The sequence below is a fragment of the Rattus rattus genome, chromosome 2, assembly GCF_011064425.1.
Source record: "Rattus rattus isolate New Zealand chromosome 2, Rrattus_CSIRO_v1, whole genome shotgun sequence".
Taxonomy (NCBI): domain Eukaryota; kingdom Metazoa; phylum Chordata; class Mammalia; order Rodentia; family Muridae; genus Rattus; species Rattus rattus.
In genome coordinates, this window is record NC_046155.1 from 102,908,440 (window position 1) to 102,924,748 (window position 16,309).

The 16,309-nt window shown below is 38.1% G+C and overlaps 2 protein-coding genes across 2 annotated transcripts; both read right to left on the minus strand.

Moving 5' to 3' along the window:
• Nucleotides 1-1,420: 1,420 nt before the first annotated feature.
• Nucleotides 1,421-2,359, minus strand: LOC116894068 (olfactory receptor 51G2). The gene has a single exon (XM_032895791.1). The coding sequence runs from the start codon at nt 2,357-2,359 to the stop codon at nt 1,421-1,423; it is 939 nt and encodes a 312-aa protein (XP_032751682.1).
• Nucleotides 2,360-10,810: 8,451 nt separating this feature from the next.
• Nucleotides 10,811-11,752, minus strand: LOC116894069 (olfactory receptor 51G1). Its single transcript, XM_032895792.1, has one exon. The coding sequence runs from the start codon at nt 11,750-11,752 to the stop codon at nt 10,811-10,813; it is 942 nt and encodes a 313-aa protein (XP_032751683.1).
• Between the last annotated feature and the right edge of the window lie 4,557 nt (nt 11,753-16,309).

The window sequence follows — 16,309 nt, forward strand, 5'->3', positions numbered from 1 at the left end:
AGGAGTGAGGTGTGGTTCCACATTAACTTGTGACAGGGGACTTGGTGTTTAGCCAGTCATCAATTGAATTATGCACTATGTACTGCTCTTCAGAACATGTCATTCACATGGTTTCCTTTAAGTGATCTAAAATACCCTAAAAGCATTTTATCCAGGCCTATTTTCCCATAAATGTCTCCAATCCAATGCCACAAATCAATATGCATGTCTCATAAAATAACTTTTAAGGTATAGCAATGCGTTGGTATAGTCATAATGCACATGGGTGCGCTTTATTCACTCACTTATTTATGACCTTTCTGATGTCATCTATGACTGATCTCTTCTTACTCCCCTCATCCTCAACTCTTCTCAGATACACAAGTGAACAGCAACAGCAAGAAGAGCAATGACAAAAGTTACTTCAGACCTGGAGAGATGGCTTAGGCGTAAATGACAATTGCTACTTGGTCATGTGGACTTGAATTTTGATCCCAACACCCAAGTAACAAGATGAGCCTCCAATAAACAACCCAAATGGAAGCTCTGAGACCTGATGTCCTTTTTATACATAGGAACCTGTGTGCACACACACATCCTAACTCTCTCTCACATGTATATAAATAAATGAAATTTAAAAGTACAAAATCATTTGAGTTAATTCCCTAGATACACTATTTCTTTTTCACCACAGTTCAGCTTTGCATATGCTATTCCAACAGCCTGGACTTTTAGCCTCTCCCTCCTCTAATGTTCAATGGCCCAGCTTGCACATGTCCTTTAGGATGAGAAATATGTTGTTCTAAAGAAAGCTTTCTTTATCCTCTTTGATGAAAATCAACTGTCTTCTATGCTATTCACTGTATTTACATTCTACTTTGAGTAACAAAATTAAAATTGATCCCAACTTTAGTATCTTAATATTTTTGCTTACAAAATACATTAGGATTGGGCTCACAGTAGAATTAATTCCTTTATGATTGCCCGTTGGAAAGACTAGAAAAATGAAGCCTGGGATAATCTGAATTACTTTCACACAGAGTTGTTGACATTGCTTTAACTAATAATGCTCTGGTATAAGCTTGGCCTATTGAATGGAAAATCTATATGGGGTCTCCCCATGGGATTTAGTCTTAGTGTAGTGGCTGGACTCCATAAGTAGACACCAATCAGATCATTTACAAATGAAGTTATAACTAGACCTTTTTTATTGTTGCTAAGAATTTTCATTTCTTGAGCAAAAAGTAGGAACAGCTATATTTATGCTGCTATTTTTTTGCAGTATGATTTAATCACACCATTCTGTATAATATCCTTTTATATCTTCCTGTAAAAGGATAACTGTATAATCAATTTGTTCAATCTTCTTTATTTGTTGAGTAAACAAATAATGATATCTTCTTTCAAGCATGTTCAGAGATAACGCATTTATGTAACTGATCTAGTTACAAAAGGCATTGGTTACTCTATCCCGGATCTGTTTGGTCTTGACACTATAGACTATGGGGTTCATCACAGGAGGGAAGAGGAGATACACAAAGCCCATGACCACCTGAACTAGATGGGGTGCCTGCTTCCCAAAGCGGTGGATTACAGACAATCCAATCATGGGAGTATAGAACAGAAGCACAGCAGAGATGTGTGATACACATGTATTGAGAGCTTTGAGTCTTTCAGCCCTTGAGGCAATGGATAACACAGTGCGCAGGATAAGTGCATAGGAGAAGAGGATGAGCAGAGAGTCCACCCCCACTGTAGAAACAATGACGAACATACCATAAATGCTGTTTGCCTTGATGTCTGCACAGGCCAGTTTCATCACTTCTTGGTGGAGACAATAGGAATGTGAGAGAACTAGGGAGCCACAATAAGGGAACCGTTTGAGCATGAAAGGCAATGGGAAAATAAGTGCCACACTACGGCCCAGAGAGGCCAGACCTATTCTGCCAATCACTGTGTGGGTGAGAATAGAAGCATAGTGCAAAGGGCGACAGATGGCCACAAAACGATCAAAGGCCATAGAGAGAAGCACAGAGGATTCCAAGAAGGACAAGCAGTGGATGAAAAAGAGCTGGGTAAAGCAAGCATCATGACCAATGTCTCGTGCTCCCACCCAAAAGATGCCCAGCACTGTAGGGAGGGTACAAAGAGAGAGACCCAGGTCAGTCAAAGCAAGCATGGACAGGAAGAGGTACATGGGTTCATGGAGTGAGGGTTCTGTCTTAATGATAAAAAGAATTGTGCAGTTGCCCAGGATGGAAACCAGGTACATGAGGCATAGTGGGAGGGAGATCCAGATATGCATGTGTTCCAGCCCAGGGATGCCACTCAGCAAAAAGGTAGAAGACATGCTCTCATTTCCTAGGGGTCCTGGAGTCATGGTAAATGGAATGAATGGGTTCAAAGTCCTGTTCAAAAGCCCGAAATGAATTGCGGAAGTGTTAGTAGTAGAATAAAACTGGCAAAATTGAAAGTAAAAACCGAAAAGATTAGAACCAAATAATCCTAGAACTGTATGGTTTTCTGAAGAGATTACTTCAATCATTTTCTGGTTCCTTCTTTTTATTGAAACAGGGTCTCATGTATGCCAGGCTGGCTTCAAGCTTGCTATGTAGCTGATGAAGATGACACATTGAACTCTCTATCTTCCTGCCCCACCTATCCAGTGCTGAAATTATAGGCATGGACCACATTGCTCATTTTACCAACCTCTATTTGAAGAGATATGTTTGCGATCTCACAGGCTCCTTATTAACCTGTGTAACTTCTAAGAAATGGAGTAGAGAAGTTCCATTTGTGATGAAGCTGCCCTCCACTTTCACTCTGTTCTGGCTTCCAGAGCCCCTCCTTACCCAGAGATTTTCCTACTAAATATGGCATTGCTATGTTCCCAGACTAGTTGTCTTATCTCTTGAGCTGAAGCAATCCTTCTGCTTTGAGCTCATGATTTAAAGTTAAAAATGGAAAGTAACATCTCATTTTCTTAGAGTACGGGTTCTGAAGAGCTGTCATACTTTCTGTCATATAGATGATAATTTAGTGACAAACAGTAGCAGTTAGCACAAAACAGAAGGTCCAATAGACCTTTAAAAATACTGATTCTTAAACAATATAACAATCTGATGCTGGACATATCAATTTTGGGGCCCAATTCTGTGTTTTCCAGACCTTTCTGATCTATATAATAAGTTCACATTATTCTTCAAATTTAACTCAGGAAAGTTGCTATATAAACTTACTTGACAAAGACAATAAGCCCTCAATTCCTGAAGCTTTGCCAGTTGAAGACAGTTGAGGTAGGATGAGTCAGCTTTTTTTCATGAAAGGTGGCCCTTATTAGGTGGCTTATGCTTCAACAGATGCCTGTACAATCATGCACACAAAGACAGCAATGGACTATGATGAAAAGAAATTAAAACGTTGGGAGGGGGATGTGATTTGAAAAATCTGGGGTTGGAGGAGGAGTAGGGATTGAAATCAAAGCTTAAATCTACCCTTTCCACTTTTTCAAATAAAGGCAATAACACTAACTTGCAAAGCTCTCTAAGATTCTAATAGAATTATTTGAAGATTGTTCTTGATAGATAGTAGATGCTTATCAGGGATTATATTTATTTCTTCTTCATTTTACTTCATTTTAACATCAAAAATATAGTGTTTTGTTTCCATTTTTTAGTTGTAGGTCTTCTTCATTTAGAATTTTTAAGCCATTCATTTTTTGAAAAGCACATGCATGTGCATAATGTGTTATAATCACATCAACTCCTACATCATATATTCACCCAGCAGTGGAGCTAAAATTCAAATTTAAATCTTCAGAACCAAAATGTTCATAATGAAAACTGAAAAATAGATCAATGATCAGATCAAGGTAGCTGTTTGGAAGCCAAGCATAGGCTGATGCTAAATAAAAAACAACATACAGAGATATCAAACATTTTCCATTCCCACCTTCTATTTGTTATAAGCTGAAGTTACATACTCTTTGGAATTTGAAATTGTTCTTGTTGGAAATGGAGTTGGAGTGGATCTGGGGGAGAGAGGAGATAGGATGGGTAGCAGAAGGGGAGGGAAGAGAAAATGTGGTTGGTATGAATTGCATGAGAGAAGAATCTATTTTCAATAAAAAATGTTCTTGTACTGTTAGGCTTCTTAGCCTTGTTGAGTTCTGTGGATTGTATCCTGGGAATTGTGGACCAGGAGGGGTATAAGGTTTGGACTGTAAATTAAATTAAAGAATAAAAAAATGTTCCTGTCATTGTAAGTGGGTAGCACTGAACAGAAACCATCAAGCATGATAAGGATAGGTGGGAGTAAGGGGAAATAGAAACAAAATGAAACGCAGAGCAGTGAGGCAAAGATAAGCATCTTTTAGCCTGCCTGGGTTTGCTGGGGATTGACACCTTAGTAAGGTAACTATTAAAAGCTCACGGAACCACTGCCAGGATGTGCATCTATCATCTGAGGGAGGTTTTATTGATGTATTATACTAAAAATGTTGCTGTAGTTAAGGTTGGGAATGGGAATAGATTTAACCCATGATCTTGTCTCTAGTTTTCCTGCTTGGAGATCTCTTTCTGAAATAAATATTGCAACTTTAATGGCTTCTATTATTGCAACTCTATGGTCTCTTGGGGAATAATTGTTTCCTGTCACAAGCAATATTTTTTTTCAGCAGGTCAATTAGCTTCCTAGCCACCTTATTTTTGTTCCTTAGAAAATTACTCAGGTGTCTTAACCTTGTTTGTAGACAAAGTGGTGGATGCTGAACTTATGATAGCTCAATTTATCTCAGCACCTCATTTTTACTCTTTCAGCTTGTCTCTGTTTCTCATCAGTATTCCCACTATTCCCATATAGGTGACAACTCCCTGAACAGAGAACTTAAATGAGTGGATAGATATGAAGAAGCTCTTATACGCTTTCTGAACTATCAGCTATCACACCTGAGATTTCACAAAGACAGGAAGACCTGGCTGCAGCAGCTGTCATCTTCAGCAGACATCCTTGTAGGCTTTTGGGGGTCAGAATCCATTTTTCTGCTTCTCTGAAGCCCAGGGTGAGTTTTCCATGGTCTCTTCTTAGTTCTACAACTGCACATTAAACACATGTCTACTGGAGTGACTCATCACATGCCAAGCTTCAGTCCCGAGTCTGCAGACCTCACACCAAGGCAGAGGGAAGCTGATGCTAGAGGTCATGAACATAGAGAGAGACTGGAGGATGGACACAAAAACCCCTGACTTTAAGTGACTAAGGTGCCACTGAGACACTTACAATTGCTTTTAATCAAGTCCCCACTGAAACTGGGCTCTTGGGGCTCATTAGTTGAGTTTAGAAAGTTTTGCACATCCTTCACATCTCCAGCAAAGCAAAGTAGGTGCTCTTGATAATGTTTTATGTATGCTAGGGCACACTACAACTTGAATATGTTAAATATGGCAATATGTGTGCTAAGGATAGATAAGCATTGTAGGATATTTATAAAGGACAGGGTTATTTTGAAGGAGAAATGGAGGAGCTAGGCTTAACTGGAGAGAGATACATGAAAGAAGAGTGAGGCAGGGCAGTTAGATAACATAAGGGATGTTGGAAAGGGGGAAACATTTTATAAGCTCATTTAAAATTATATTGTATATATAGAAAATGGAGTTATTACACATACAGTGATAATATTCCATCTAAGAGCCATAAACTGACAAATACCCAGTGCCAGAAAAGGGAAATCTCCATTCAGTTGTTGGTCAGAGGGGTCCATGACACTTCAAACAATATAGACTATTGCCATTTTCCTTGGTTACCTCCTAGAATTTGGTAAAGCCTCTCTGAAGCACAACAATGACCACCACCCAGAAAGATACTCTCAAGGGTGTAAAAGCAGTTCTTACACCTTGGGACTAAAAAACAGTTATCAAAATGGACTAAAGGTCTGCTTGATGCCCATACTTGGTACTATAAACCTAACCAACTACAACGGTTGGAGAGGTCGGAGAGCCTACTTCTGCTGTTTTCCTAAATATATAGAGTTTCTAGCTGTAATCTACATATGAATACGTCCCTTACCTCACATCAAAGGAGCATTTTTTGAAGCAGTTGATGGCACTACAGAGATCTATAACTGGTCAAAATGTAGAGAATACATGACTGTAATGTGCTAGCTCCAACTGGTAATACAAGTCATAGAACTCAGGCTCAGACGACATTGTGGAAGGTTGGGAAAGATTCTCAGAGGCAAGAATGCTTTCTACTAGATTGTATTTTCTAGACTTGACAGATGATGAACTCATGAAATAGCAATGATCTGGTTGCCCAAGAAAGAGCTGACTACTGAGCACACCAGTTGACATGTTAATGTGCATGGAGAAAGTCTACAAAGTTTCATCCACTAGAAGGAGCACTACAGGAGAAAATCAATGCTTCTAGGGAAAAAGTTTTCTTTCTGTGTGATAAACCTGATAAATTATCTGACAGCAACTGCTCACTCCTAAACGACTGTACATATGAACAACATTGAATTGACCTAGTAGTAGTAGTAGTAGTAGTAGTAGTAGTAGTAGTAGTAGTAGTAGTAGTGTGTAAAATAAAATAATACAATATATAACACAATAAAATCAACAATACAGTCAGAAAAAAAGGTCATGGATTTCAGAAATAGTTATGAGTTACATGGGAAGAATTAGAGGTAGGAGAGGGAGAAATAGAAATATGGTACATATAGTTCTCACCTATGAAATGCTCAAAATATATAAGTAAAAAATCACTTTTTTTAGTGAGGTAGCTCAGAGACCAGTACCACCCAACATCATTCATACACAGAATCAATCTAAAGAGTTGGTCTTGACAATGACAGGAGCAGAATAATCACCAGAGGCCAATGAGTGTTAGGTTGAATTCAATAGGGGAAAGGCTAGTTAGTGAGATCTGTGCTATAGTGGCAGACAGATAAAAAATGAGTTCTTGTGGGGCAGAAGAATAAAGAGATCATCTAGAAACTGAAAAGGAGTTGAGGGTGATATCTTAGTGATAAAATTTGTGCTTGACCTGTATGAGGGATTGGATCAAATCTTAGGTGTCAAATCCAAACAAAAAACAAAAAATAAAACCAGCATTTTATATGTTGATGAAGGGATTTAAACAATCATTTATTAATCTGATCCTGGGAAAGATGATAAAGAAGGTATTATAGACAGAAGGGTAGATACCATTTCAATGTTTAGTAATTACTCAACTAATTGTATTCAATTCATTGGAGGGGATATGAAGGAATTTTTCATAGTCCCTAATGCCATTGTAGTTTATTCCCACCTGTTGATTTAGCTGTTCTTTGAATGTGAATGGTTCCTCTGTGGCCATAATCCACTAGACTTTTGGTTGAGCACACTGTCTGCATGTTGGTGTTATGTAATAGTGTTAATTCAAATCACAGTTCCCCAGGTGATCTAGACTGAATGGCCTGTTATGTTTGTGAACATATTGATGTCTTGGCCTTACCTTCACCATAGCAAATCAAAAAACTTGGCATTTTAGATCACTACAAAGACTTGCATATTTTGTTTATCTTTGTGATTTGTTCCAATTTGATTTCAAAGCTTTATTATAAAATAATAATAAAATTCTCTTTCTAATAAAATTAGAACCTTCACATTTAGTCTGGAGTTATTTCAAAACCCAATTACCAGCTATAGTAATCAAATATGATAAAACGAAGTACTGTAGACAAGGGAGCTTTACAATAGCCGTTTATCTTTCGCACAGTTCTAAAAGAAAGAAATATCCAAGAATAAGGTGCATACAATTTTGATCTTCTAAAACTGAGTTTGTGTGGGTCATCATTCACAATGGTCCTTACATATTTTATCCTGGGTGAATTCAGCTTTGCCTTCTCTTGAAGTGTTCAAATCACCTCTTCCTATAAGTACAGCAGTTATCAGATGTTTGTCCTACTTTATTGACTTTATCTTACCTATTACCTGCTTCATGGCCTAATGTCTAGATATAGTAGCAGCCTTAATTCTTGCAAGTTAAAAATGATTCAACCTACAACACTTATTTTTCCACAATCCTGCCATCCATTTATTTATATATTAAAAATTTGCAGGAAAAATATTTTGTATACAATAAAATGTACATTTTATTCTTCACTCCTATGTTAGTATGTATTTATCTATAAACTTGAGCACTTGAATAATAAAGCTAGTATTAGAAATATTCTGGCTAGGTTTGAATGCCATATTGTAAAAAGGGAGGAAGAGAGTAAAGAAAGGAAGACCATGAGACAGAGAATAAAAGAAATGTTGTTAAAGTTTGACTTACCTTTAACAATCTTAACCAAAATGAACACAGAATGATATCTATCACAGACAAGCTTATTCTATCAGATTTAAGTCTCCATGAAGTTTTTGTAAGAATGAAATAGAGTACAATATGGAGAAATTAGATAGAATTAACAATCCCTGTGGTACCCAGCTATAAGAAATGCACTGAAAGTAAGGCATTTTGGGTGTGGTTCTAGGTTCTATTTTATTAGTATATGTAATATTGATTACAATAATTTATATTATTATTTAGTCTCTAAGAGGCTTATGTGATAATTGGAGAGGAAACAATCCCTTTCATGGTTGTAAAGGTTACCAAATAAAAATAATTTGAGAAAATTACAATTTAAAAACAATTACTATTTGACTATTTTAAAATTACAAGCATTCATGTTATTTATTTAGCATCCACATTAATAACTTCCACTAAAAGACTGAAAAAGTAGGAGTCATTCAACACAAGTCATGGTGAAAATGAAAATAAATTAATTAATTTGAGGGGTAAGAATCTCCAAGTGCCTTAAGATCAGTGTAGAAGTATTAGATACAAAGATCGGTGCCAAGGTCATGCATAGTATGCACATAGACCTGAGTTCCATTGCCAGTATTATTAACAAGAAGAAACAGAGAAATCAAGATAAAGGTAGGAAACACATGTACGTGAAGTCAGCTAATATATACTGTCATGCAGAACACTGTGTAAGAATGCAGGAGTGGGGAATGAGGGTGACATTCTTACCAATGCAGCCCAAAATATAGGGCCTTTACTGGAGTTGATAGTTGTTTTAGAGCTGATTAAGTTCATGTAAGATTGGTGTAGGCAGAGAGATGGGTGTTTTCTTGCAAGAAAAGAATTACTTTAGATCAGGGAAGGACAACACAAACTCCTGACTCAAAGCATTCGTATCTCTGGAATTCTGTCAACAACGAGCATGGTGTGTTAATCAAGTGGTGTGAAGTGATCACTGATGGTCTTAGGTCATTATGAGAACCAAAGAACCAGGCAGCATAGATTTAAAAAAAAAAGCTGATTTATCAAGCATGTGCATTAATTACCTGTTGATTTATCAGAAGGCAGTTTGGACACAGGAAGGCTGGAATCCGTTAGGATGTGTGTTCATAGAATCTACCTTTGTCTGTTGCTACATGTGCCTATGTTTACTACCCAAGCATGATTACTTTCACGGTTTCGCTCTTATTGCATGCTGCATGTGGAGAGCCTGTATCTAATATGGATCCTGTTTTAAACCTTCTTATATTGTTGCTAGTTCTACCTGCCTTTTCCTCATAGTGAACTGTTACTTTTTATAAATTCAGAATTAGACCAATACTAGACAGAAAGAAAGAGTAAATGAAACCGTTTTGGTTCTCATGACTAAGTGAAGTCCTAGAAGATGTTACTTCATCCTGTGTCAGAACATAAAATGTCACAGTTGGTGCTTATGTATCTAAAGAAATTTGATCATAGACCAACTAATTCACACAAACTGGACAACATGGACATAAGTAACACATGCAAACAAGTGGGTCACAGCAAAATACACACACACACACACACACACACACACAAGAACAGCAGTGTGTGTGTGAGAAAGAGAGAGAGAGAGAGAGAGAGAGAGAGAGAGAGAGAGAGAGAGAGAGAGAGTTGGCTAGATTCAGAGGATAGAAATATCTTGCAAAGAACAAAAATATATTTGTCTTTCAACTTCTCATCTGTGTTGTAGCTACACTAGCTGAAGGAAGAGGTCAAGTCCCTCGAGTAACTACTCAGTATGTTAGTGATATGCCCCTGTTTCCAGTGCCTCTTCTGAAGATTATTTATGAACAGATCTTTTATGGGTTTAATGTGATATCTTTCCTCAAAACTCCAGGGCATCTGTTCTCTTGCTAAATTTGGTGTGTGTGTGCGCACGTGCGCGTGCGTGTGTGTGTGTATGTGTGTGCGAGCGCATGTGTGTGCGCATATACCTGTGCCTGTGTATGTGTATGTATGTGTATAAGAGGTATCCTCATGAGAAGTCATTATTGTGCATGTAGATACAAATATCTACAAATAAATAAAAATTGTCATAATAAGGCAATAAAATACATCAAAATATAAGTTTAAAAGGAACCAACCACTAAACTTCATTGACCAGAGAGGATCAAAGGAAGAAACATATGCTAAATTGGACTTTCTCAAATTATGAACATTGGTATACATCGAAAATTATTTTCAGGCACTGTGCTAGAGATTTTCATGAATTATCTCATTTAATCTTTGCAATATTCTCATAGGACAGGAAGGGATTATATATATTTACATATTCTTTCAATTGTGAAAACTAAAGAGACAGAGGTAGGTAAATCCCTCAAGGTCACACAGACTGTCAATTGCACACCTACTATTTTTCATTGCTCTTAATAAGTGTGAGATCATGATATTTTCTACAACATGGCTGAAACAATAAACAAAGATGGCATTTGTGGCCCAATTTCACCTTCAAGTTAACCTAATTCTACTGAAAGCATCTCATTTACTTTACAAACTCAAACTTCTTGATAATACGCTGGCGTATTTGCTTGGTCTTGATGCTGTAGACAATGGGGTTCATGAGGGGTGGTACCAACAGATACACGTAAGACATCAGAATATGTACAATGCGGGGAAGGTGTTCACCAAAGCGATGTACAAGGGATAAGCCAATCATGGGGATGTAGAATAGCAGTACTGCACAGATATGAGAGATACAGGTATTGAGAGCACGGAGACGCTCCTGACGGGAGGCTTTGCCTAGTACAGCATGGAGTATGAGAGTATATGAGAGGAATATGAGTAGGGAGTCTACACCCACAGTACAGGCCACAACAAAGAGCCCATAGATATGATTGACGATGATGCTGGAGCAAGCTAGTTTCATGATCTCCAGATGCAGACAGTAGGCATGAGCTAACACATGGGAGCGGCAATAATGGAAGCGTTTAAGGAGGAATGGTAATGGGAGGATGAGGAGTGCGCTTCTGAGCACTGAGCTCAGCCCCATCTTCACAATCCTTCTGGTTGTCAGGATGGTGGAATAACGCAGTGGGTTGCAAATTGCTACATAGCGGTCGAAGGACATAGACAGTAGGACTGATGACTCCACTAAAGACAAGGTGTGGATGAAGAATAGTTGAGTAAAGCAGGCAGGAATACCAATCTCTCTGGCATCAAACCAGAAGATTCCCAGCACAGTGGGCAGTGTAGAGAGGCAGAGTCCCAAGTCTGTCAGGGCCAGCATAGCCAAGAAATAGTACATGGGTTCATGGAGAGTGGCGTCAGTTCGGATGACATGGAGAATGGTAAGGTTCCCTAAAATCACTATTAAGTAGATGGAGCAGAAGGGAATGGAGATCCAGCCATGGAACTTTTCCAGATCTTGAAAGCCTGTCAGGAAGAAAGTGGCCTTTTGGAGGCTGCTGTTGTAAAGGAGGACCATGGCTTTATAATCTTACATTCACCAACCTAAGGCAGAAAACGTGTTGCATGTAAGTGAATGATAGAACTGGATCCTCTGTCATCTAAATGTTCAGGACTAGGGAACCAGGAAGAGTTTGCATTCTCTCTAGAATGGCATGGTAGATGGATGATCATAACGGATTGCTATACCTCTCAATTCTATAAGATTTAGCCTTATGGCACCATGTCCTCTAGAGTTGGTCTCTCTAAGATTCAATAAGGTAATCTTATATATCACTTTGTGGTCTGTTTCTCTTTTAGAATATTTCCTATTTAATAACTGAAGCTTTCACAATCATCTCAGATGCATGAAGAACTCAAACTACAAGACACTATGATGAAACATCTATGAGGGTTAGCTGTACACAATGTAGCTTCAAGTATCTTAACTTGCCTGAGTGTTTTGTTTTATTACAACTTTTCTAGACTACAGAGGAAATATATAATAGTGTTTAATAGATGTTTGCTGGCATCCCTGAACTTGAAGGTTATAAGCAGAGTGAGATAATTCCTGAACCTATGTAACCTTTTTTGGGGAGCATTAGTTTCCTGGGGGAGATAATGAACAATCCCCGATAGGGCACCAAGGACCAAAGACATGATTTCAACCAAGTTTAGCTTGGTGAACCAATCAGTTTACTGGGTTAACATTCAGATGTGTTGGTGAACGGTTATTTTCAGAAGTATAAATGGCTCTCAAATAGATTGAAAATTCCCACTACAGAATGAGTGATGGCTCCCTAAACTCCATAGCTCTTCAACTGATACTCAATTTACTGTAGCATCTCCTATGACTACATGCAATTGGACAGAATTACATGCATCTTAGGTCAGGGCTGTTCAGCTTTAATTTCAAAAGATGTCCCAATGATCTTTTCTCCATTCTTTACATAAGGAAAATTTAATAGGCCTAACCTTTTAAAGGCACCTTGCAGGTCACTACAGTGTGCTGTGATACCAAGATGGCCATTCTTTTCATGCCCAGTGACACTGTTCCATAATAGTGGGCAAGGAGGCATACAGTACTATCTAAAGCTGAAGCTTAGCATTGAGTGAGTCCTTAGAGCTGTGGTTCCCAACTTGTGAGTCATGACCCAATTGGTAAATATCTCTCTCCAAAGAACTTACATGTTGATTCATAACAGTAGCAAAATTACAGTTAGAAGTACTAATGAAAACACTTTTATGCTTAGGGGTCACCAGAGCATGTAGGACTGTTTAGAGGGTCAAAGCATTAGGAAGGTTGAGAACCACAGCTTTAGAAGCTGAGGCCCCAGAAAATTGTTGTAGGAGAGAGGAAGAGGGAGGGGGAGGGAGAGGGGAGAGGAAGAGAGAGTTAATTCTGAGAGGTATTGGGAGAGATTAAATCCAGAATCAGAATGGATAAACCAGCCTATTGTAGACATGGTGGAGAAGGGGTGAGGATCAGTTTGGATGCCCAGAAAACAAAGGAAAGACTTCTGAAATGACCAAAGGGAGCCTCTAATCTATTGCTTAGGATGAAAAACCTCAGCTTAGCCTTCTTGGCTTAGATTGATATGATATCTTGGCATAGTTGCCTATAATATCTGAACAGGGCTGTTTTTTTCTCTTTCTTCAGAACCGATTACATTGCAAAACACTCAGTTGTTCCCCATGCAGACAAGTGTAGATTGACTAGTTATTATCTATCACAGGAATAGAAAGTTTCATGTAGTATTTGCCATATGTTATTTTACTAGATGCATGCCATTCAACTGTGACACTAATTCTGTCACAGAGGTCCTATTTTTAGGATCCAAATACATATGGAGGAACAGTAAAAAAGAGATTAAAAAGATCTGGGTTAAGTTTATCAAGCAGGAAAGAGTTGAGCATGAAATCCAAACCGTGGTTATATACAGAGTCAATGTTGTTTTTTCATATTGATATTGGTGTTGCCCAGAAAAGTACTTGTTTAAAGAATCAGGCAATTCAAAATCAAATTTAATGCCCAGTAGATTCTTTACCTTGGATAAATTTGTAGATGGAAGTTATATCATACAAACAGCAATAAATAAATCAAGACAGAAAAATAGTAGTGAGGAAACGTTTGCGAGGTGTGTGTGTGTGTGTGTGTGTGTGTGTGTGTGTGTGTATGTGCTTGGTTTGAGTAAGAGTATTTGTGTTACAGGACACCTGTCAGCTCTATGAAAAATAATGCTAAGAGAGTGTGGAAAGCAGAGTGTGGGGCTTAGATCACAGCTCTAGAAATGTTGAAATGAAGGTAAGCATAAAGTTAGATTAATAATAAACAGAGAGAGTCACAAGGAAAACAATACAGTAGAAATAAGATCAAGTTACCACTGTTAATTGCATGAAAGATAAAAAAGGATCATTTAAAAATATGATAGTGTGAGGTCCTACTGATTCACAGAAGGTTTTCATAAGCTGGAAATAATCACATAACTTATTTTTGTCAGACAGTGGAGAATAAATGAGAAGTGAATATTCTATATGATTTTTCCTTAGAAGAAAGTCTGTAGGTCAGTGTGGATATCAGAAACATTTAAAGAAAAAGAGTATACGGAGTTAAGGATAACCATATTCTCATGATGTAAGAGGACATAGGAAATAATTGAAAGCATACAATTCTCTCTCTAGCTTTACATATAGTGTAAATTAATACAAACAACAATGCAAAAATTAATTTGATAATACCCTCATTATTTCATGACTCTTAAAGAGAAACAAGGAAATGCTATAGAGAAAGAAAGCCAGTGTAAATGGGAGAAATGCAAGAGAGAAGTGGAAGATTGCAGAGAGAGGAGGTGAGGAACAGAGGCACGGATATTCTATATGATTTTTCCTTAGAAGAAAGTCTGTAGGTCAGTGTGGATATCAGAAACATTTAAAGAAAAAGAGTATAGAAAAAGAAAAGGAGGAAGAGAGGTTTGGAGCGCATAGTGCCAGTGGCTGGGAAGTGGTACAGATCAGCCTGAGGACGAGAATGCTGGGCAAGAGAGAAATGGCAAAAGGGAAATCTGCCATCAACTTGAGGGAGATGCGCTAAAAGGAAAAGTGTTCGTGTGGCTTTCAGCTGACAGATTCCCAGTGAAGCCTGTTTTCATCCATCCTACTTAGATCGCTTAAGAGTTTGAGAAGAGAGAGACATTACCCAGCCATCTTTATCCTCCCTCTATCTTCAGCAGGATCATCCTGCATGATGAATGGTAAGCTTTACCCATGGCTTTCTATTGTAGCTGTAATCTCGGTTGCCAATTGCCTTCCTTGCATCTTTTAGCTTTGTTATGAGTTACAGGGATAGAGCAGGGGACAGAAAAAGGAGAGCAGTTTTGGCTCACACCAGAGGAGAGATTTGCTTCATCCCTGGAGCTCTCACCTAGGTACAGGTAAGGGACCTAGTTACAGACTTGATGTAGAAATGTGTATGTGGATGAGGAAGAAGAGACACAGGAGAAATAAAAAAAAGAACCGTTCTTAGTGCTTGTCACTGGCACTTCAGATCAATGAGAGATGATCTCTAATTCACTCTGACAAAGGGATCTTATCCATAACATGCCTGACTCCCTCTGAGCTGAATTATTTGTATTGTTGCATTTAAATATATTCATTTAAAAATTTTAAATTAATGTCACATTTTTTTTAAATATTTTCCCATTGGCTTTTGCTTCACCATCTATCTGTTGACTCTAGTTATGTCATGCAGCAGAATTCTTATTACTTTCCTTCTAAGAGTGTTTTCTTCTCTGGATTCCCAGAATAATCCCTCCCTCTCATTGGATTTGAAGTGTAAGGAACAGTTAAACAAGTGACATGTTTTCATCCTACATTGACAGCCAGGTTGTAGCAAGAGTAGGTGATATGTACAAGGTTGTCTGTATTAGCTTTTATTAGCTCTTCCTCTCCCTCTCCCTCCTTTTTCCTCCCTCTCCTCCCCCTCAGTCCTCTTATTCTGCTCCCCATCCATCTCCTCTCATTTTATACATTTCCATCCTTTCCTCATTACTATCTACCATTTTTGACACGAAAGAACTTACAAATCTTTTTCCCAAGGAAGACCATAACCCTGTATTAGCACAGAGCTTGAATGTTCCAAGTTAATACAAAATTCACTGTAGTAATTTCATAATAGAAGTTTAGGTAGAAAAGGTAGAAATTATAATTCCAAGAAAAGAGTAAAAGTACGTGAAAGATGAACATTACTTTCATAAAAGCATACATAATAACTCAGAGAGAGTTAAATTTCCTGTCCCATGTCCACACATATACCATTTAGAATCATCACTAACATGATGTGGGGATGTGGCTAGGGGGCAGAGAGAGACAGGGAGAGAGAGAGAGAGAGAGAGAGAGAGAGAGAGAGAGAGAGAGAGAGAGAGAGAGAGAACGCTTAGTATAGGCTCTAGGAGTTCAGTCTTCTCTGTTTCTATCTGCTCTCTCTGTGCTTCTATTTGTAACATACCTGAACAATGAGAGCTGTAGAGAAAATGGGTTGGATAGCATGCTTCAACTCAGAACTTAAGTTCTGTGGCAGATTGGCTACAAGGATAGTAAG

Excerpts from the sequence above, each read along its gene's own strand:
- LOC116894069 (XM_032895792.1), bottom strand. The coding sequence starts at position 11,752 with ATGGTCCTCCTTTACAACAGCAGCCTCCAAAAGGCCACTTTCTTCCTG.
- LOC116894068 (XM_032895791.1), bottom strand. The coding sequence starts at position 2,359 with ATGACTCCAGGACCCCTAGGAAATGAGAGCATGTCTTCTACCTTTTTG.